Source organism: Gymnogyps californianus, chromosome 3 (genome assembly GCF_018139145.2).
Source record: "Gymnogyps californianus isolate 813 chromosome 3, ASM1813914v2, whole genome shotgun sequence".
NCBI classification, from domain to species: Eukaryota; Metazoa; Chordata; class Aves; order Accipitriformes; family Cathartidae; genus Gymnogyps; species Gymnogyps californianus.
Genome location: NC_059473.1, coordinates 56,542,516 through 56,564,236, shown reverse-complemented (window position 1 = coordinate 56,564,236; position 21,721 = coordinate 56,542,516). Strand labels below are relative to the sequence as shown.

At 43.8% G+C, this 21,721-nt stretch overlaps 1 protein-coding gene across 1 annotated transcript in view; it reads right to left on the bottom strand.

Annotated features, from left to right (window-relative positions):
- Window positions 1-9,166: 9,166 nt before the first annotated feature.
- Window positions 9,167-21,721, bottom strand: part of AKAP12 (A-kinase anchoring protein 12) — a 31,998-nt gene continuing 19,443 nt past the window's right edge. The window contains 3 exon segments of the mRNA XM_050893986.1: window positions 9,167-11,826; window positions 12,477-14,425; window positions 15,201-19,015. Of these exon segments, the coding sequence (XP_050749943.1) occupies window positions 12,479-14,425; window positions 15,201-19,015 (5,762 nt within the window). The 3' untranslated portion in view covers window positions 9,167-11,826; window positions 12,477-12,478.

The following is a 21,721-nucleotide window of genomic DNA, read 5'->3' as shown; positions in this document are numbered from 1 at the left end:
GCTGTGATCTGGAGCCCAAAGTGATGCGATGTTGCATGAATCCAGGCAGCCCTTATTGCTGTAGTCCCCACCAATATCCCTTCTCTCCCACCTGGACATGTAGTGAGAGGAGCCACGTACGGTGGATGAGCCCCAGTGACTGATGCACATTTATGGTTTTCTTTAACAGCTTTGGGGACCTCGTTATGTTGTGGAGTCCCTTCCCAGATTGCATTTTTCTTTAGTAAGTTATGGAGTAGTCAGGCTATTGTACTAAATCCTGGAATATGTGCCCTCCAAGATCCTATAAGTCCCTAGCACGGCACATAACTCCTTCCTCATTCGGGGGCAGGGGTAACCATTGGATTTCTTGTAGCATCTCATCGGAGGCTGTTTTTCTCCCACGTATCCATCTGACTCCCCAACAGATGAATTTGTGACTGGGGCCTTGTTTCTGTTCTTCTGGTATCTCTACCCCAGTTGACTGTGAGTGTGTTGTAGCAAGTGTCCGTAGCCTTTTTAGAGGTTCTGCGAAGTGGCTGCCTCTTAGGACATCACGGATGCTCTGCCCCACAGTGACCTCTTGTGGAAATTTTAACATTTCCAGCTCTTTAGCCAATGCAGCAAGAGCTACACGCATGGTGGGACTGTGGTTTAAGCCTTGCAGTAGGCAAGTAAAGGTACACTGGAGTCCCTGCCAGATGAAAGCAAACCTCATTCTATCTGCCTCTGGTGCTGGGATCATAAAAAACACATCTTTCACATCGATAGTTGCCATCCATCATTAAGAGGATTGACTATATCAGCTATACTGGGAACAGCCGCAGTGAGTGGTCTGGCAGCAGCAGCCAGGCCTCCACAATCTGCTGTTAGTTGCCGTTAGGCTTCTTCCAAGGCCATACAGGAGACTTGTAGGAGGATGAGACTTGCCAATGGGTCCCTATTCTTTCGCCTGTTTTGTCAATTCAGTAAGAGGATGGATGGCATCAGGAGGGAACTTGCAATGTGGAGTGCTAACTAGCTTGCTATGGGCTAAGGCGGCATCTGTTTGTAACAGGCTAACAGGGGGGCATCGATATGAGGCAAACTGTGTGGTAAAGGGGGTGATTGACCTTGTTTACTATTTTCCCCGCAGATCCACCCACAACTGACCCTCCAGTAAATCATACCTAAAAGGCACCTATCGTGAGGACCTAAGAGTAAGGTCGGGTGGACTGCTGGTCCATTAGACAGAATTAATTTAGCCATGGCCAGTGGGTGGGTAGTGACTTGCCCATGGACACCTACAATTGAAACTAATTGTTTGCTAAGTGAAGGCTGTCCTTTGTAAGTGCATCCACCATCTACACCTTATCCACCATCTACATTTGGGCTCCTGTGTCAGTGGGAAATGCCATAAAGCAGCGGTCATTACCTGCCACCATCACCTCCCTACTTCAGTCCTCAGCAGGGCAAGTAGCAGCCGCTTGGACTGCCACAGGATCAAGCCCTGACCTTGGTTTCCTGCATATTCATGGTCTAGGGTCAGTGCTGATAGATGTAGGTATCCCAGAGCTCACATCACTAAAATCCTCTGCCTTAGTCATTACTTTCTTAAGTCGTACTGTGTCACTGCCATCCCTGGGTATGGATCCCAGAGGACTATCATGAAGAGTCGATGAGGCAAACTCAGCCAATTGCTGTAAAACAGGTGTTGTCAGCGCGTTTAACTGACTCGGAGATTGCTCTTTATGTAAACATATCTTCCATAACCACTTATGGTCAGTGGTGACTGTGGGTGCTCCTCTATTTCCCCATTTTGCTTTCTCCTTTTTGCATAGACAGGCTAGCTCTTTTCCATTACATTTACTTTAGCTGAGGTTCTCCTCTGTTTTTTATCATTTGTGGTATACACTGGTATATCTGCTAACGTATGCTGGAGGACCTCTTGGAAGGTATTACCACTTAACCCTGGCTAAGGCTAGTGATTCCAATACTCCCTCTGCTTCCTTTTCATCACGCTGCGGGTGTCCCCTCTATCACCCCAGGAAGGAGGAGAGCCTCAGCAGCCCAACTGCTCCTGGACCTGCTGCCAAAAGCTTTTTGGGATAAACTGGCATATTCCTGCCTTCCAGCTCAGAAGCCTGGTCTACACCTTTCCTGGGGCTTGTTGCAGTTAGTTCTGAAGACTTTCTTCAGGCTTATCAGAAACTACCAAACAGTTACTTTTGCAAGGCTGCAGAGGCAGCAGACCTTCTCTCTGTCTGGCCTCGGTATCCAGCGTACATGTCGCTCTTTCTGCAGCCGAATGGCACGGCTCCCAGCACACATCGGGCCTTCGCAGCAGCTGTGCCTTGGGGCAGCACCTGAGCGGGAGCTGAGGGAGCAGCCGCTGTGGGTCTGGGCCTTATTTCTGCTGTTGCCTTGTCATTTCCTGACTTGATTCAGACTGGCACTGAATACAGCTGGCAATCTAGAACTGAATCTGCATTTTCCCTTCAGAGCCCACTGAAGCAGCGTGTTATTTCACATGTGCATTCTGCGCACATACATCACTGATGCCAGCTAGCACTGTGTCACGCTTCTTCCTCTTTAACGGCTGTCCAAGCTGGAGGGAAGCTCACCTAACAGGGAAGACAGCAGCGAGAAGAAGCTGCTGCCTTTGCCACATCATTTTTTTCAGCTTCTGGGGTGTTATGAAAGAGGAAGTATGGTTCTACGCGCACTTGAGGCGCAATCCATGAAACCAGCTGAGCCTCCTTTTGGCTGAAAGACAAGCGGTGAGTTTGCAGAAGACAGCACTAGATGGTGCAGTCACACCAGTGCAACCACCCAGGCGTCCTGGGTCGCCGTCCGGCAGCCCTTCACAGGGGCAGGCACTGCACACCCCAAAAAGCATTTCTGTGACGGCATTCCTCTACCGAGAGGCCGCACTGGAAAGGCAAAGGGGGCAGAAAGGACTCTCGCAGCCCTGCCTTGCAGCAGGCTTGCCCCAGAGAGCAGAGCCCTTTGCACGGTGAGCCGCAGAGCACTCAAAAGCACAAAGTCCCGAGGCTTGCAGCAGCAGGTACACAAGGGGGGACCTTTTTGCATCTTCACTGATGAGAAAAAAATTCCTTATACTGTCATACCTGCCATGCAGGGCTGACCAGGACCAAGCTGGTGCCTTGGTGTCACTCAACCATTCAGAAGGCAGGAGATGACGCTTTCACTGCCACTGACCTGCCCTTGTCCTCAGCATCTTGGCGAGGACACTCTGTGCTATCGGAAGACCTGTGGGAGGGCCTTGGATGAGTATCTGTCTTTCCCACTGTAAGCACTTTGAGGTAATGATAAATAGATAGATAGATAGATAGATAGACAGGAATATACATGGGAATAGGTGTTCTGAAGGGTGAGAGACAGAGCCAGTTCCCTAAACTCCAGGATGCATCACTGTTATTGAAATTTTTGCCTCTGTGGAGAAGGGGAAGCCTTTCTCCGGGTCTGAGCATCCAGTTCCTGCAGGAAGGGACGCTGGAGGCAGAAGGCGGCGTTGGAGAGCAGCAAAGAACAGCATCCTCAGTGAGGAGCCCGTAGGATGCCCACGTGTGACAGGCCCCCCTGGCCCCGAGTGAGGAGGACAGGACGGGAAGGGGAAATGAGCCTCGAGGGGGTGTTTTGTGTCCCCCACCAACACTCTGTTGGCAGCGCTGCCAGGAGAGACCCATGAGCTGATGAGCAGGTGGCAGAGAAACTTCAGCGGGGCGGAAACACTGGCACTTCCCTGCACGCTGTGTTCCAGCTGGGCCAGGGAAGTGCAAGGCCAAGGGGAAGTAACTGTTTGGGCTTCAGTGCGGCTGCTGCAGTTCCCTGTCCCCGGGTCCAGAGAGGAGACAGAGCCTGAGCATGTTCTGCCAGTGGGAGGGTACACGTATACACGCACACGCACGCACACAGAGTACACAAATGTCCAGCTGCTCCTCCAGCCGCCTTCCGAGGGGGGTGAGAAACCTTAATTCTCCAAGGATCAGCACTACTACTCCCTGTTTTTAATCTTCTCTGCTTAAAAAGCAGTACCTTCTCCCTTTAGGGACACTCTGTTCCCATGGTTTGGTTACATTTTGAGTTCACAACAGAATCAAAAAGAATTGTAGAGTTTTCGCTGGAACATTAGAACAGGCTAACCTCAGCAGTGCTCATTTGACAGTCTATTTTGAGCTCTCCTGAGCTGAAGAATCATTAATATTTCAGTCTAGCTCATTTAAAATTCAAACATAACCTTGTAAACTTTGGTCTGTGTCCTATATCGGGAGTAGGAGCCAGTTAGATGGTTTTGGTGCCTCCCTTTCTATTACTTAAGAAAATAGGTAATGAGGGGAAAAACTGAGCTACACTGAACTTTACACTTCACAGATCATAATTCATTGTCCAGATACTTCCATTTTTCTTGTTTTTAGCAAATTTTTAAAACTCTTACCCCCCTTTCCTCCTGCAGAAAGGGAAAGCACTAGCTTCACAGCATCTTTGGTTCATTGCTAAGTGTTACTTTAAAGATATGAACTTATCTTTAAAGTGAAGATATTCTTACTTCAAATGTTCATATGTATGTATGAACATATTCTTTAAAAAGGACTTCATCACAGAGATGCCACTGTGGCCATAAAGCCTTTATCTGCTGCAGTTAAGTATTTATTGATGGACTTTATTTGTTATAAAACTAGTTTTCTCTCCACTATGTACAGAGGGAACTCACTTCATTTTGGGTTTTTGTTGTTTTTTTTTGTTGGGTTTTGTTGTTTTTTTGTGTGGGGTTTTGGGGAGGTGGGTGTGTTTTTTTTAATGATGGGGGTTTGCACATAGCAACGTGCAACATTTCTGCCTGGAGGAGCAGCCCAAGGTCACAGGAGGCTTGAGTTCTGGAAAAGCGTACTGGGTTAAAATGCAGTTGGCTTGAGGACAGAGAGTATGAAAGTCCAGTACATAAAATGTAAGCTCCATAGCCAGTACAGTGTATTTCCTGGCTACAGGACAAAAGGTAGAGAATAAAGAAACAAGATCCCACCTTTCCCCTTCCATTTCCCACTCATCTGTGCAGAGTGGGATCTGCAGCCCCCAGGAAGCTCTCACTCTCTGCATGCCATCCTGCTTCCCCCGGCTGCTCTGGATGAGCTGTTTTACTTTCTTGTGTTGCCACAAACAGGTCACAAATCAATGTTCAATAAAAACTCTCACTTTTTTTCAACTCATTTCAATCTTTTTCTGGTTTTGCAACAGATTGTGGACCCTCTCTGATTTTCTTCTAATGCCAAGTTTGTCATAATAAACAGTCTTGTTTCTGGTAACAGCAGTCTTACATCACTTGATGCATGTTTGTCTCTGCTCCTGCAGTCCTCCAGCTGTGCTCTTCTGCTTCCCTGCATGTTGTCAGTAACACTCACTGCCATTTTCCTGCTGGTTGTACCTTGCCACTCAATGGGGACAATTAATCAATACCTTACATAGGTACATATTGATTAGATACAACCCAAAATTCAAGAGGCGTTACATTATTTTTCAGTGATGTGCCAAGGTTCCTTGTTTCTACAGTATGATACAGAAGTATAACAGGTTGGTTTGCCATAGCACATCATCACTGTGCTTCTGTACATTAGTCACAACCAAAAATAGGAGTTTCTGAGGTTTTAAGCAAAATCATTTCTACTGCTTAGGTTGTAAGGTTTGATGCTCCCCAGTGACCCAAGCTCTTAATAGGAAAGCGAAAACAAAATGTGATGTCTCTTTTATTGGAAAAATAAATAACAGGAATGTCCAGAGCCTTGAGACACATCAAGAAATGATTACAGAAAGTATTGTATCTGTTCTTTCTGTGACCAACTATTGGTTATGAGTGAAAGAAAACAACATAGTAATTTCAACATAGTCAATATGCTGCCATAGTGAATATGAGCCTACTTCTACCAATCAATATCAATACTGGCTTAAAGGGTTTGTCTGGTTTTTTTTTAAATTAAATATACTTTTGTATTAAGAACTGTAAGCAATACGCCCAGCCTTTGCCACACCATTCATACTGATGCAGGTTCCTCCCCTGCATCTGTGAGGCATTAACTGGCTCTACTGTGGGGAGGAGAGAGGATGTATGAGCCTGAATCCAATTGCAGGATCAAGACAGATTATGCAAAAATCCAATAAAAGCATTTCCCCAGCAGGGAGACTTATGCCAAAGAGAATAATGCTATTTTCAAGATTGTTCAGCAAATATTCTAGTTTAGAAGAGTTTGTGTCAGCTCCAGAATAATGGGCAGGTCATATTTGTCTTTGTAATTGCTCTCATGAAATCATAGTGAAAACACCATCTGGGAGATAAAAAACCCCAACGTATTTGGGCTAAGAAAAGTTTCCTCTGAATAAACACCCACATTGCTGCCAGGAAGGCTACCTTTCCAGTCAGCAACTCAAACAGTTTGGCCAACATTTCCCCCTTGCACTATCTTCCCCAAGCACAGCCTTCCCTCAGAGCTGTAAGTAACCCTCCGGCCTCCTTTGCTTTAGTGATCCAGCCTTGAAAACTTTACTTTTTTCGGCCACCTTTTCAACTACAAAAGAAAGTGAAATTCAAATCCCGTGGTCAGCCTCCTCCCATGTTTGCCCTCCTCTCTTGATGTCTTGCCAGATGCTCTCGGCATGCACAAGAGGCGATTCTAGTGCTGGTGGCCGGGGCCAGATGCACAAGCATGCGAAACTCACACTCGCTCCTGACGCTGTCTGGAGCGGGGGCAGCCTGGGACCCTGGATTGCCTTGGGTCTGGGCACCCTGAAGCCCTGGGCATGCACTACCCAGGCAGCTACTCTCAAATATCAGCTAAGCATCACCTTTCTCTGTCTTTTAGTTTGTGAGCCTCGTGGTTAACCACTGGAAAGGTGGAAGGGAGAAGTGTTAGTACAGGCGGTTGTGTGTCAGGTCTTCTGCTTCATATAGCCATTTCTATGGGAAATGACAGGCACCACTGCCTATGTCATGCCGACCCTGGGACTGTCTGCTGAAGATCTCCTAGAAATGAGTTTAAAAGTTCACAAGGAACCTGCTTACTAAGCAGAGAGACAGATAGCTCAAGCAGGGGAGAGGAGGCCGTAGCACTGCAAGGCTGAGGGGCCACAGAAGACCGCGACAAGGGGACAGTTGCACCGGGGAGGAGGCAGGGATTGCTGTCGGGCTGCTTCCTGAAGGCTTCTTGGGATGTCTGCCTTCCAGGACAGCAGCTGGCTTGTTAATGCCTTGCAATTTTTTACAATTACCTCTTGTCTGGCTGCTTAGAGGAAAAGGCATCTTGATGGTTATTCTTTCTAGTCTGGTGCCTTTGTAGGAGGGACAGAGACATATCTGTAGGCTAGATTATGAGGACAGGATCAAACTGCCACAGGACTTTACACAGAGACCGTCCCCAGGAAGCAGCTCCCATGGCGTATTGGACTTCTGCTTCCCTCATTTCATCATATCATCAGTCCTTGCACTAAGGACTGAGATATGTGGGTTTTTCAAGCTCTGGAAATGGATGTCATTTTCAAGGAGGAATAGGAGACACTTCTTAAAACTGTTCTTCCTATTTTAAAGAGTTGGTATTACTTTTTCAAGAGGTTGTTGGAGCAGAACAGACACAGGCCTTTACTACACCTTATCTTTCATTCTTACTTTTGTAAAGACTAAATTTAGTGTCCAACTAGAAATGACATCAGTCCTAAATTAGATATTAGTATTGTGGTGGCTAAGCTTCCATCTTGTTAGCAGCATCTTAAAATGTTCACAGAGCTGAGTCACCCTCTTTTACCACTTCTCATCCATCTCCCCAAAATCAGGACTCCAAACCCTGTGCTGCCAATCTCACTGGCCTTCTGCTCCACATTGCTCCTCATTCCAAACCACATCCTTCCTTGCATGGCCATCAGCCTCCTCAGGCCTGCTCCCCTCCTATGTGGCAGCGTGACATCCAGCGTTCGGCATCCACTCATGACCATCTCAGGAATCCTCTGTGCTTTTGGCAAGGCGCCTGCCCATCCCCAGGCACTTGCTGTATCCAAACTGTGCAGGTTCCTCAATGAGCACAGCTGCCCCCCATATGCTCTGGATCTGAATGGGAAAGCCAGATCCGCTTCCATAGCTTGAGCTAATAGGCAGGATACTTGAGCTATTGCCAATAAAACAGCCTTACAAAAGAGAAAACAGCACACAAACCTCCCTGGGATGCAAGAGGCTCCGTCTCCAATCCCTACTTTGATCCCTGTTTAGGGACTTCACGTTAACCAGTAACAGGATAGTATAAATGCATAAACCTTGCAAAAGGACCGGCAGAGGTTGTGTGCCTTGAGCACAAAGTCTGGTGGGAGATGCTGGTTTGATCTATACCTCCAGATGCCAGAGTTGGACAGTGAGATCAGTCGCCTGCAGCATGAGCCCCCTCACGCAATATGAAAGCAAGAAGAGGGACAGGCATCCTGCAGTGTTTCGACATCCCTGCGTTTGCTGTGACCAGGGCAGGTAAGTATTTGCAGACACTGGATTTAGCATCTTAGCTGAGATAGGAAGGTAAACGTGTAGCTATACAAAATGAGTTCAGGTGTGAATCTATGCAAGTCTTTTGAGATACAAATGCTGCTAAACATTCTTAGCCATAGAACATAGACAGCTGGAAAAATTTCATGTCTGAAGTAGTCCAAGGTCTGTGAACATAAATCACAAGCACCTCCGGATTTTCGGTGCCATGAGGAGTACACCCCAGCCAAGCAGAAGTGGGGGAGCCTAGAAGATACCAGTTATGGGCCTAAGGTCTTAATCTACTACTCTATGCTAAATTTTTTGTGGACGTTCATGTTGTTGCTATGTTGGTTTTTTTTAATACTTCAGTTACACTGGCAAGGCATATGATTTACTAATTTGTCATTCTGGCTCACTGAATACTGTTATCTATCTTGAATTTAACGGAGGTTGTTTTTTTTTCTTCACAGTCTTCTGAAGTACCTTAGTCTTATTACTTCTTCTGAAGTATGCATATTTTATAGAAACTTACAATCAAATCACAGTTTAATTCTGTAATGAGTTCCTTTAATTCAAATCAAAAGCTGAACGTCAGTAAATAACAAATGAACTGTCAGGAGCGAATCTAACTCTCTGAAGCAACCATCAGAAAATAATTTACACTAAGCAAGCTGAAAAAACCACCACATACACATGTTAGAACAAATTTGTAGTTGTATTTTATTTAATCAATGAAAATCTACCTTAAAAACACAAAATCAAATTTGGTAACCCAATACATTGGATTAGAGAAAGCTTCAAGCTTTTAAGCACAAGCCAGAAGTCACAGTCTCAAATGAGAGTTTCAGAGGCCAAAGCAATGCGCTGTAACAAAGTAGTATCTTTATGTGGAGGCATGCTCCTTGCACCATTAGCGTGGTTTCGGGTGCACTATTTTTTTAGCTGTCAGTTACAAGAGGAAGCTTTTGTATTTGTTTTATAGTTAAGTTTGTTGCATTGCTTACCTAGGCCCTGGATTAATGGAGAAAACAGGCAAGCTAAAGCACTCGCCTGTCCAATTACTACCAACAGACAATTTACATTGTGGTAAAGCTAGCTTTATTTAAATGAGGTTCAGACAAGAATTAACTTTACATATTATTAACAGCTTTGGAGCTACAAACATAAGAATCAGGATTACACAGGTCATGCTATTGTTATTTCGTTTTACCTGCTGCAGTTATTGCAATATGGCTTAACGTACATAGGTATACAATTTGTACAAATTCAGCCAAGTTTGCACTTGTGAGGTGTTATTAAGAGCATGATTAACTTGCAAGCCAACTTAAACCTGTGGAAACCAACCGAGGTTGTTGGAATTGCCCAAAGCTAAGGGGGAAAGCTGCCGCTAACGATGGCCAGAGATAGACTGGATTGTTTGAAGCCACATTGTTCGGCTTTAAATATTTATATAATTTGCTCTGAGGTAAGGAAAAATCTTTTGATGCTTCCACGCAGGGCAGCACCAGATGGTGCAATCACACCAGTGCAATCAGTCACATTGCTTGCTGTACTTGCAGCCTCGAGGAGAGGCAAGCACCTGCCATAACAAGAGCATTTGTACACTAAAAGTTGATTTTAAAATAAATTACTATACAGGTAGGATAGTAAGCTATTGTTCAACTTGATGGGCATCGGTTTCACAAAGTGCGATCTGTAACCTTCACTTTAGAAATCAGAGCTGAAAGTACTGACTTGTACCCCGTGTTTGATTTTAATGTAAACAACAAAAGAGAGGACCAACTCCTGTTGGGGACAGACATCCCAGAACTCTCGGTCTTGGGGCTTCTTTCCATCTTTAAATCACCCTGCTCATTCTGGTCTACAGCTGTTGCCAGCCCAATCCACCTTACATGAAGGTTTTTAAGATCTCAGCACCCCAAAGGTCTCATCAGCTTTTTGCAATCCAAGGCAGAATTCATCATCAAGCCCTTACCCTCCTTCCTACTCCCCCTCAGTGAAGACAGGGAATTAATAGGAGTGGGGAGGATTTCAGGAAATGCTGTGGTGGGAAAGAGGTTCAGGCAGGGGTTGGGAAAGGAGGAAGCTTGTATGCAGGAAGGATGTTAGATGGTGTAGGTGTGGGGAAAGGCTTCGGGTTGGATGGGGCAGTGACCAGAAATGAGCAGACTCTGGAATGAGAGGGGTGCAGTTTGAGGGTTGTGGTACCACATGAGCAAGACGACAGGGAAATGGTAAGACTGGAGGGTTCTCAGAAACCAGGGAGAACTGCAAGTAGAAGTGATTGGTGGATCTGACACAGGTCAGGGCTCTCCTTTTGTCTTTAGGAATATCATAGTTCTACATTAAAATCAGAACTGGGTTTAGGATATACATATAAATATTCAAAGCAAGACAGCCAAGTTTTTGAGAGATTTTACAAGGGGAAAAACCTGGAACAATAAATAGGAAACTACATGTTATCAATTTCCGCTCCAATGGTATCAATTTCCTCTCCAGGCTACTCTACAAAATTCATTTAAGGGTACGCCTAAATAGTACAGAAGTATCATAGCTCTACATTAAAATCAGAACTGGGTTTAAGACATACATATAAATATTCAACACATTACAGTCCAGTCCTGAGACCTGAAGTCTGGAACAACAGAAGAAGGGTATTCTCAATCTCCTTTCAAGCTACACTGTAGAAGTAATTTCTGACTAAATCAGGCCTGCACAAATACAACTGAAGGATGGATACAGATACCTGAATGGGACTGAAAGGCAGCGATCTTGAGCATCTTGCTCAAGAATTTGTGCGTGATCCAGTTCCTGCTGTTTGATAAAGACACATCTGCTACTCGGCCAGAAGTCTCGTGTTCTCACCAGTCAGCCCTCCTCTTCCCCCTCACACACACATTGAGCAGCATCTACGGCCACTCGTAGGTCAGATCAAGGCAGCTACAGAAGATGTGGGGGGTAAGGGAGACTGCAGAAAGAAGGGAGGGGGATTCAGGGATGAGTGAAGGGGTTCAAGGAGATGGGACAGACAGGACACACGTTACGTGAGGGGACGGTAATAACTGTGGCACAAATTTTAGTGGTCTGTCCATTCACTCAGTTGTGCATCTCCAGGCTAAATGGTGTATTTTGGGCAGAGGCAAATGAACTTCAAATGGAACACACGTGTGGATATAGCCAACATTAAAGGCATTGGTTTTTTTAACAGAAATGACAAAAAAGGTGAGGTCTTCAAAAGAGCAGATGTTAACATCCAAGGATAAAGGGTAGTGAATAAAGCTCCTGGTTCTGTCACAGGATTGTCAGTTGTTCTCTAGGACTGGCATCTCCAAATGCCACATGGATGCTTAGCACATCTGAAAGAAAGACAACAGTAAAAAACCTTTATTATGACAACTTACTCTCTCAAGAATATCTTATTTTCCCAAGCAGTTCTCAAAGATAGAGACAAAGGTCTCATGACTTAGTGAAGCAAGTGCAGTAAATATCCTGGGGAGAGGCTGTACCTATCATTTCTGATTCAGATTTCACCGAAGTGCAAAGAGCTTTGGTACATGAGGCACTCCAGGTTTACCATGGAAGGCAACACTCACATCCTTTAAGATTTTAAAAGGAGCTTTGTTAGAGAGGAAGCATGTTTGCAGATTAAATCCCATACATTAAACACGTGCCATATGAGTGCCTATCTAGGAAAACGGGAAACCACATTTTCTACCTCACAAAAATATCACCCTAAACTACAGGCCAAGTCAAAGGCCATTAAAGTGAGGGCAGCTGTACAGAAAAGAAACAAGGTGTTGAGCAGCCAGAGAGAGAGGGGCAGTAAAATGAGAAGGGGGGGGGGGGGGGGGGGGGGAATCTGTGGCCTGTTGGTTAAACTGGGGAGCAGTTGCCTTTCACCAGAATAATTAAAAAAAAAAAAAAAAATTAAAGACACAACAGTTTTAGAGACTTCCAAAACTATTTTGGAAAAAGAAAGAAATTGCTGGCTAAAAATGCCACTTACATTCAAGGCCTCAGGGCCACTGAGTTCTGACTTTGTGGACTATCACAAGACGTTCCTTCTTGGCAACTATCATCCTCCCATGTCTGTGTTTTCCCATCTTCCACCGGCGGGTGATGTTGCTCTTCCTCACTTTCTCTGCATGTTTGCTGACCTGTATGTTGGTCTGGGATTTCCATAATCTGCCCAGCCTCTTTTTCCCTTAATTTTGGTGGGTGTATGTCTAGGGGGTCTTTGGTTGAATCTTCTGAAGTACTTAGTTCTAGTGTTGATTTCTGAAGTCTCACACTTTCCCTTGAAACATCTTCGGGGCTAGTCACAATTGTTAAAGAATTCTGACTTTGTCCATCTTTCAGCATCTCAGAAGTTAACAGCATGTCTTTTGTTTTTTCTACAGTTGCATGAATTTCTGCAGACTCTGTTAAGGTAGCAGTTTTCACTATTCCTGACTGCTGGAGCTCTTGTTCTTTACTCCGTATCTCTACCTCTTTTACTGGAAGTTGATGATCCACCTGCATACTTTCCAGAAGTTCAGGTATATTTGTATCTGATGGGTCTTTCCCTACAGACTTAATGCGCTGCTCTGACTCAAAGGCAGCTGACCCTTCTGTTTCTGCAAGTTTGTGAACAGCCGTCTGGATGGCGTTCAATACAATTTTCGTACTCTGGGACTCTATAGTCACAGACTGAACAACATCCTTCTCAAATTCCGTGTGGGTGAGAGACAGACTGTCACTTAGAGGAATACCATTTTGTTCGGGTTGCCCTGTACTCTGGGGCGTCTCTTGCTCCTCTGATATTCCGTTCATGGAAGCAGGAGTTACTTGAGGCTCAGGTGCTTCTGCACTACCAAGCTCTGCAGTCCCACAGCCTGAATAGTCAACAGTAGTAACTGGGACCTCTTCAGAAGCCGTTTGCTCTGGTGTGGTTGCCAAGGGCTGTACAGTTTTGGCTGTCGTGTCTGCGGGCGTTATGGTTTCTGCCATGACATGCTCTTCAACTGCTGCAGCTGCTACGGGCACAGGCACTTTCAGAGCCTCCAAGCTTTCAGCCTGTAGGAAGGCTGAGTCAGAGCTTTCCTCTTGCACAGTTAAAACCTCTTGCTGGACAGCAGTTGAACATTCATCGCTTCTCACAGCTTCCCGTTTTCCAGATTCAAATACTTCTTTGGCTCTTTCCATTGATTCCTCATTTTTGTTATCTTCTTTCTGAAAGTCTTGACAGTTCGAGGTTTCTACAAGTTCTTGTTCTTTTTCCACAGTATCTTCTTCAGCTAAGCTGCTTGGTGTTTCACATTTCTTAGGACTTACGTCAGTGAGGACAGTGCTTCCATTTTCAGTGATATCTGGGCATGTTGATGCTAAGTTAGATACGCTGTCTGCTTCAATCTGCGTGGGAGCCTCAGTGACAGTGGTATCGCTCTCTAAGTGTGTTTCAGTTTCGAGCATAGCATCTTCCATTTTGCCACCTTCGGTTTCATCACTCTGGGAGGGGGTTTCAGTTGTTTTTTCTCTGCATTGTGGCTCTAGGATGGGCACAGAATCTTTTGCTGTAATGTGCCTGCCAGCCCCATCCCTCACACTCTGCTCAGCATCGGCAGCTGCTTCTGAGCCAATTGTTTCTGAAGGAAGGGCAGAGGTTTTTACCTCATTCGGCAGTGGAACCTCAGTAACAGCGACTTCTGTGCTTTTTACTCCAAGGAGCAGAGCATCATCTTCCTCTTCCTCTCTCTGGGCAGGTGCCCTGCTAGGAACTCCTTTAGTACAAGCTTCCTCTTCTGAGTCTAAGCCAGAAATTTCATCTTGTCTTTCAGGTTTAATGGGGACCACAGTGACAACTGCTTCTGTGCACTCTTGTCCCACAGTGAGGGTTTTGCCCTCTCCTTCAAGCTGCACAGGCTCTTCAGCTGTAAGCCCCAAGGACGAGGTTTCATCCTCTGTCTTGTCCTGCACCTGTGGAGAATTGCAACAGACTTGTAAAAAAAGGTACGAGCAGGGAGTGACCAGGAATGTTCTGGGTGAAAAAGTACCAGAAGAAACAACGAAAAGGAGGAGGGTTATGGGAAGAGCATGAGGTGATGACACTGAGATTAATGGGTCACCAAGATCCCAGCTTGTGTTCAGTTTCTCAGGACACACAGCTCATTAAACAAAGGGCAGCCTAAAGCAAGGGACAGCTGACAGCACTTGAAACAAAGACTACGCCAGGAAGATGATGGGAAAGTAGGGAAGAAGGTAGGAACACATCAGCCACAATAACTCCTGGGCATTTAAAGCTGGAGATAGTGGTGTCATTTCATTTCCTCCCTTCGCACAGGTACCTCAGCTACAATTGTATCTCTGTCTACAACTGAAAATACCATCCACTATGTATGGTACCATATGGATCACATATGTATCTCAGGTGTTCATATAATCTCTTTAGTCACATTGTGCTGTGCAGGAGCCCTAATGGCAATTGTTTCAGCACCTTCAGATCCATGCACACAATCTCCCACTCCATTTCTGCAGGAATCACATCCACCTCACTCCGCACACAAGCCTCAGTGGCTGCTGCTTCTGGACATCTGTGTGTCTCACTGGAAATGAACTTCAGTTGCCTCAGGCTGCACAAGAAAGGTCCTTGACAGCAATATTGCCACAGCCTGGTTCTAAATTAGGTATAATATCTAACACTTGCTGGTTTTCTCTTTGACAAATCAACCTTTGTGTTATATGTAATACTTACTGCAATCTGTACTTCTGGAATACGTTCATCTCTTGTCTCATCTACCGTCAACTCTGTTACAGGCAGTTTCTCTTGTTCTGAAGGCTCCTGCTTTGCAAATGGCTCTTCCTTGGGAGTGATTGCTTTGATGCTGTGAAACTCTCTGTCATGTGATGAAGGTTCCTCTACTGTCCTCTGCACTTCAGATATTTCTTCATGGTCTTCTACAACCACTTCTTCACGTGCCTGCCACTGGCTTTCATCTCTCAATACATCTACATTTTCACATCTTTCTGTGCTTTCTTTCATTGCAGCAGATATTTCACTTGTCTCTGAACCTTCGTGTAGAACACTCTCTTCAGCTCCATTTTGGCCCTGAATGCTCCCTGCACTTCCCTGGGGCTGGAGGCCATCCTCCTTGTGTTCTCCTTTTTCCAAGGACTGTTCAAGCAAAACAGTTTCCTGGCCTACAACGTTCCCATCTTTAGCATCATCTTTCACTTCTGACTCAATTCCTTGTACTGTTGTAATTATAGTTGCTGTCATGGTTCTTTCACTAACCAGCTGTGCTACATCTGCTGACTTTACTCTTTCAGCAACTTCGTGAAGAACTTTTTGCGTCTGTTTGTCCAATTCTTTCAAATTTTGTTCAGTGGCCTCTACTTCTTGTACAGGTGTAACTTCCTCTGTAGTATCTGGGGTTTCTAACAACTGTGAAACAGCAGAAACCATCTCAGTTGTCTCCTCAGCAAGGGACACTTCCATTGTTTCTTCAGCGCAGGAAGCTTCTGCTGTCTCCTCCAGAGCTGTCACTGCTTCTGAGGTTAGCTCTAGCTCACTTGCTGTGGTGTCATCACTTATATCCTTTCTCATCTCTGGCACTGTCTTCACAGGTACCACTGCTTCTTCCACAATAACATCTGATTCAAATGTTTTCTCAGTTTCTTTCTCTTCTTCTTCTTTTGCCTGCTCAATGCACTCTGTCAGAGCAGCAGATATCCAAGATGGTGACCTTTCTTCAATACTGGTAACCACCCTTTCCCCTTCCACAACGGTAACAGTAACTGCATGTACCAGCCCTTCATGTGCTTGCTCAATTCTTAGGGTCTCCTCTAATTTTTCTGCTCTCTCTTCCTCTGAGGTTCGTTCTCTCATCGCTTCAGCATCTTTTGCTTGTTGGGCCTCAATTTTCTCCTGCTCTGCTGCTTCATATTCAGATAAAGGAACAACAGCTGGAATATCTGAATCTTCTTCAGTTGTTTCTGCCATGTCTTGTCTTGCTTGTTTAAGATGAGTTGGTTCTGGCTTTCCATCTGACTTTTTCTTCCTACGCCCAGGCATCAGTTTTCTAAATGGAACCCACGATTCATCTTTTCCAGGCTCACCATCCGATGTTGAATGCTCCAGGCTAGATCCGACAACAGACTCTTCAGTTCTCTCTTCCATTCTGGTTTTGGATCTTCTTCTTGGAGTGACTAACCTTTTAAATGATTCCCATGTTGAAATACCTTCACCTTCGGATGGGCTTCCAGCTTGTTCTGGGGAAGAATTCCCTTGTCCTTGATCGCTCTCCTGAGAACTAGTAAGAATTGCATCTGTTGCCATTTCTTTGCTCTGTCCAGACTCTTCTATTTTCTGGCTTTCTTGACCAAGCTTATGTTCAGTTTCTTCATCAGATGATGATGATTTCCTGGCTCTTTTCTTCGAAGAACCTACGCATATAAAAGCTTCCCAGGACACAGAGGTGTCAACCTTTCTTTTGGGCTCTTCTGTGGTTTTCTCTGGTTTCTGGTCCATCCCATTTTCTTTTAATTCTCCCTGATTTTCATCAACAGCGTTTTCAGTTGCAGACACTGCAACACTCTTTGTCTTATCAATTTCTTCTTCTTTATCGCTTTCAGAAGGTCTTCTGACACGTTTCTTGGGAGTCACCATCTTTTTAAATGATGCCCAGGGTGTAACACTTTCTCTTTTTCGCTCCACATCTGAAATTGCAGCATCTTCATTTTCAGTGACCTGCATTCCATCTACAGATTTTTCCAAAGAAGGAATTTCATTCATCTCCTCAGGAGAAGAAGCAGAACTCTCTCCCTTTTGTTCCTCTGGGCTATCTGGGGAATCTGATAAGTGCTGAATTGGTTCACCCTGTTCCCCTAATTTAGATTCTTCTCTTTTGCCTTTATGCTTCTTTCCAGACAGTTTTTTTAATCCAGTACCTGTAAAGAGTTTCTTTAAAGGGCTGCCTTGTAGTTTAGCTTTTTCTTGAGAAGACAGCAGTTCAGCTTCATTTGTGATACCTTCTGGAGGCCTCTTTCCAGCTGCCTCTTCAGGAGCTATTTCATCTGGTTTGATAGTATCAGTCATAACTATGCCAGTTTTTCCCTGTAGTCCTTCATCAGCGGGTTTGATTAACTGTTGATCATCCTCTGTGTCAACTGAACGTTCGGAAGTAGAAAAGGACTTCAATCCAGGAGCACCCAGAGTCAGTTTTGTCTCATGTTCTTTGCTTTCTTTCTTCTCTGTGGTTCTGTCTGGAGCTTCTCCTTGTGTGATGTCTTCTGCTGTGGGTGACATTTTCAATTCAGCTTCCTCCGGTTTTTCATCAAATGTTTCTTCCCCCAGTGGAGCAGGTTTATTTCCTTCTCTTCCTTCAGATTTTTTAAGCTCTTCACTATAAATTTCAATTGCCAAAGATCCTGCTTCAGGTTTCTCTTCAGAGGATATTTCAGTTCTGTCATCTATTCCACACTTCTCCATTGACTCCAGTTTTTCTCCCACAGGTATGACTTCCGAGGACGTTTTCAATTCTCCGTTCACACTGTCAGTGACAACAGGTACCACTGACCTTGTTTTTAGTGGTTTCTCTGTCACCTCACTTTCTTTCTCTCCTTCTTCAGTTTTTTCTTCCTTTTTACCAAGATCTTCTGAGACTTCCACCAGTTTCCTTTCTTGATCATCATCTTCAGCTTTTTTCTCCTTCACACTTTCTTTAATAACTGCTGCTGCTGCATCCTCTTTTTGTCCCTGCTCATCATGCTCGATTAGCTCTTCCTTCTCACTTGCTTCGACTCCTATGGCTGCCACAGTCTTTTCCAACTCCTGCTTTTCACCTTCAGTTTGCTCCTTCTCATGCGCTTCAATAGTTACTGCTGTCACATTCCTCTCTTCATCTTGCTTCTCAGACTCAGATTTCTCCTCCTTTTCACTGGTTTCAGTTGTTAATGTTGCCCTCTCCTTTTCTTGCTCCTCTTCTTTCGTAGGAGACTGTAGTTCATCTTCTTTAGGCTTCCTAAAACTCTTCTTTTTTCTAAATCCAGTCCATCCCTGAGTAAAAAATTTTCTTAATGGCGATGCAGTATCAGTGGTTAAGGCAGGTGACTGAGAACAAATCTCATTTGCTTCTGGTGTTTTAGGAGATTCATCTTCTGTTTTTTCATTTTTCAGTGTGTCTTTGGTGTTGTCTTCTGCAGAGAGTGCATCCTCGGGCATCGCTATTTCTTCTGAGCTGACTTCTTTTTGATCATCAGCTCCTTCAGGGACTTGTGTTTCCTTTTTTACAGTAAGCAGTTGAACTGGTTCCGATTTTCCTGTCTTTTCCTTCTTCACTGTGAATCTGAACCCAACAAATTTAAAAACCTTTTTAAAACCCAGATCATAAGACTGTGGCTCAGATGCATGGTCTTCTGCGTCTTCTTCCGAAGACGGCAACTGTTTAACTGTATGAGCATCCTCTTTCTCAGCATCTACATCATCCTTGGTGCTTGAGTCAGATGGACTTGTCTCCATAGTTTCAGTGTCTTCCTTCAAAGTTACACTGGAATGTTCTGTTTGTCCAACTGTTTAAACAACAACAACAAACCAGTTAGTTTCCTTCTCAATGTAATGTTATATTATACCTTTAAATAAATATATATAATTTTTTTCATTTTTAGCAAACTTTCCTAAACATACACTTGTTCTATTATCTGTGTGCCTCTTCTATGTGCTACTATTAACTTTTTTAAGGACTAGTTTTTGTTCTAAGATTACTATAATTCCTTTTCTTCGTCATATCATTGTATGGGTCTTTCCAAAGTTTATTTACAAATGTACCTTTCAAGCTTATATTCTCTTTCTCCTTCCTTCTTTTGACGTTTTTTTGGTGGTTGTTTTGTTTTGGGGTTTTGTTTTTTTTTTACTTTAAGGCAAACTTATGTGACAAAAAAAAAATTTATTTCTATCCTATCATTACTCAAAGAATATACAGAACAATACATGTAATTATTCCTGAAGCAAAGCTCAGTATCCTTTCCTCCCTTTCCATCCCTATCCCAGAGAGACCTCTGAGGGAAAAGGAAAAAAAAAAAAAAACAAAAAACCAAAAGTGTGTGTTGACCTAAAACAATGATAAGAAAAGAAAAGCTCATTTTACAGCTCTGTCCCAAAAGAATAGTAAGATGTGAAAATGTCCATTACAAATTTACTGATTTTCTGAAAACTTGTAACCCCCAAAACAGTTACTTTACAACACACTTGTTTTAAAGATCATGAATCTTCGAATTCTCCCATACATCACATCACCACTGTGGCCAGACAGAAACCTCATCTACAGCAATTCCACATTGCTTAAAATTAATGAGGTTGTTACTGTGCAAGCAGGTCAAATCCTACCCTCCACTGCTCACAAGTCTGTGTTTGCATAATCTCTTTCTTGAGCATCGTTTGAGTTTTTCCTTCAGGACACTGGCAACCACCCTCTCAGTCTTGCTGGGACAATTTAAGTATTATCACTCCCTCTGGCCACGAGCTGCCTAAGTTCACAGGCTGGCATATAAACTAAACCCCATGAAATGCAGCAATTAAGAAGCCAGCACACATCCAGTTTAGAGCACAAAATCGCAAGCTCCCCATGCCCCAAATAAGTAACTTTGGAGGGAAAAGGTGGAAAGGAACAAGGACACCAAGCCTTTAAGTTCTGCCATTTAAACACAAAAAATGAGCAGGTAAAACTGCTGTTGCCTATAATGATAATTTTAATAATAGTAATAACTGTGTGATGAACATGCATGATGATGAACAGGACAACATGTGAAGATAAAGTCTATGGCACCAAAATAAAGATAAAATCTAAGACACCAAAAGATCTTTGGGCTTGGATACTGCCAGGATTTTAGTTTAACATTGTCCTTGATCCTTGATTTTGTGCAACAGGTGAAAGTGCAAGGCCATGAGGGAGAGTACTCTTCTCTCTGACCAAACTTGTTGGAATGGTAAGATGACCAAAAAAAAAAAAAAAAAAAAAGGCAGCAATGTTAAACAGCAACATCCTGGGAGAAGGCATGTCCCCTTTCTTTTAAGTTGTACATGTGCTACGTCAATGCCCAAAGGCATGCAGGAGACAGCTTTCAAGAGTACATGCATCACTGAATTCCCCAAAGTGATTTAGTTTTTATTTGATCCATCTTTAAGTTGGATCTAACTCTGCAGTTGGCCCTGCTTTGCACAGGGGCTAGACCACCTGATCTCCAGAGGTCCCCTTCCAGCCTAGATGCTTCCTCAATTCTGCTTGCCTGTCTCCCCTTTGGGAAGAACTGCATCTTCATAAGCGCATAGATAACGCGGTCTAGGTAAGGCTGAAACATAACTAAATAATAAGCAAAACTAAATCTACAAGTATGCTGGCTTCTAATAGCTATGTAGAGGGCAAATTATGTTTATATTCACTATCAGCAGCCTACTGGTTGTTGTTTCTCAGTCGACATAAGCAAAGCTTTTTGTTTTTCCCTTTATCTAACAGTTTAAAATTATTTACTTCAATTGTTAACTCCTAATTCTCTTAAAAGTCTGACCTCTGATAACACCCTAACTTCCTGAACATTTTAAAACAGAGATGTTCAAACTGAGTAATTTGTGAGGGAGCAGGGTAGGAAGAAATAGACATTTTTCTGAAGAAGCCGGGATTATTACTCCATTGGTAATATACCTCTTGCAAACACCAGAACACTCCACGAGCAAAAATAACTCGATGTGATAACACTTCAGGCCATGGCAGGGTGGGGAAGGGAAATAAGGTTGTAAGCACAGCTAGAAGTAGCAATAACACATTTGAACTCACTTTTCATTTTAAGATGGTTACCAAAGAAAAACTGATGTGCTTATTCAATTAATATTTTTGGACTCATGAATCAAACATTATGTAGTTGTATGCTGAGACTATACAAGGATAAAGCCAAGGAACCACTTCCGTATCTGTATTCATTGATTCCTAGGTCCAGAAATAAATTCCTTGTCATTTCCATCAAACTAGGCAATTTAACAGAAAGCTTATCATGGCTTAATGGAATTCAGTTAGAGGCATTTCTTCAAACACTAGGGTACATCTCATAGTTTATAATTATTTATTAACAGGTACTTTAATATATTCTTCAGTTTGTCTACGCTAAAAGTAATTTTTCTGGCTGAACCAGCTATGAAATTAAACACTGATCATTTAATGTTAAGTAACAGTTTGTTCATGAGCCAGGCCTCTTAACATCTCTGGTGGAAACAAGGACTATAGAGTC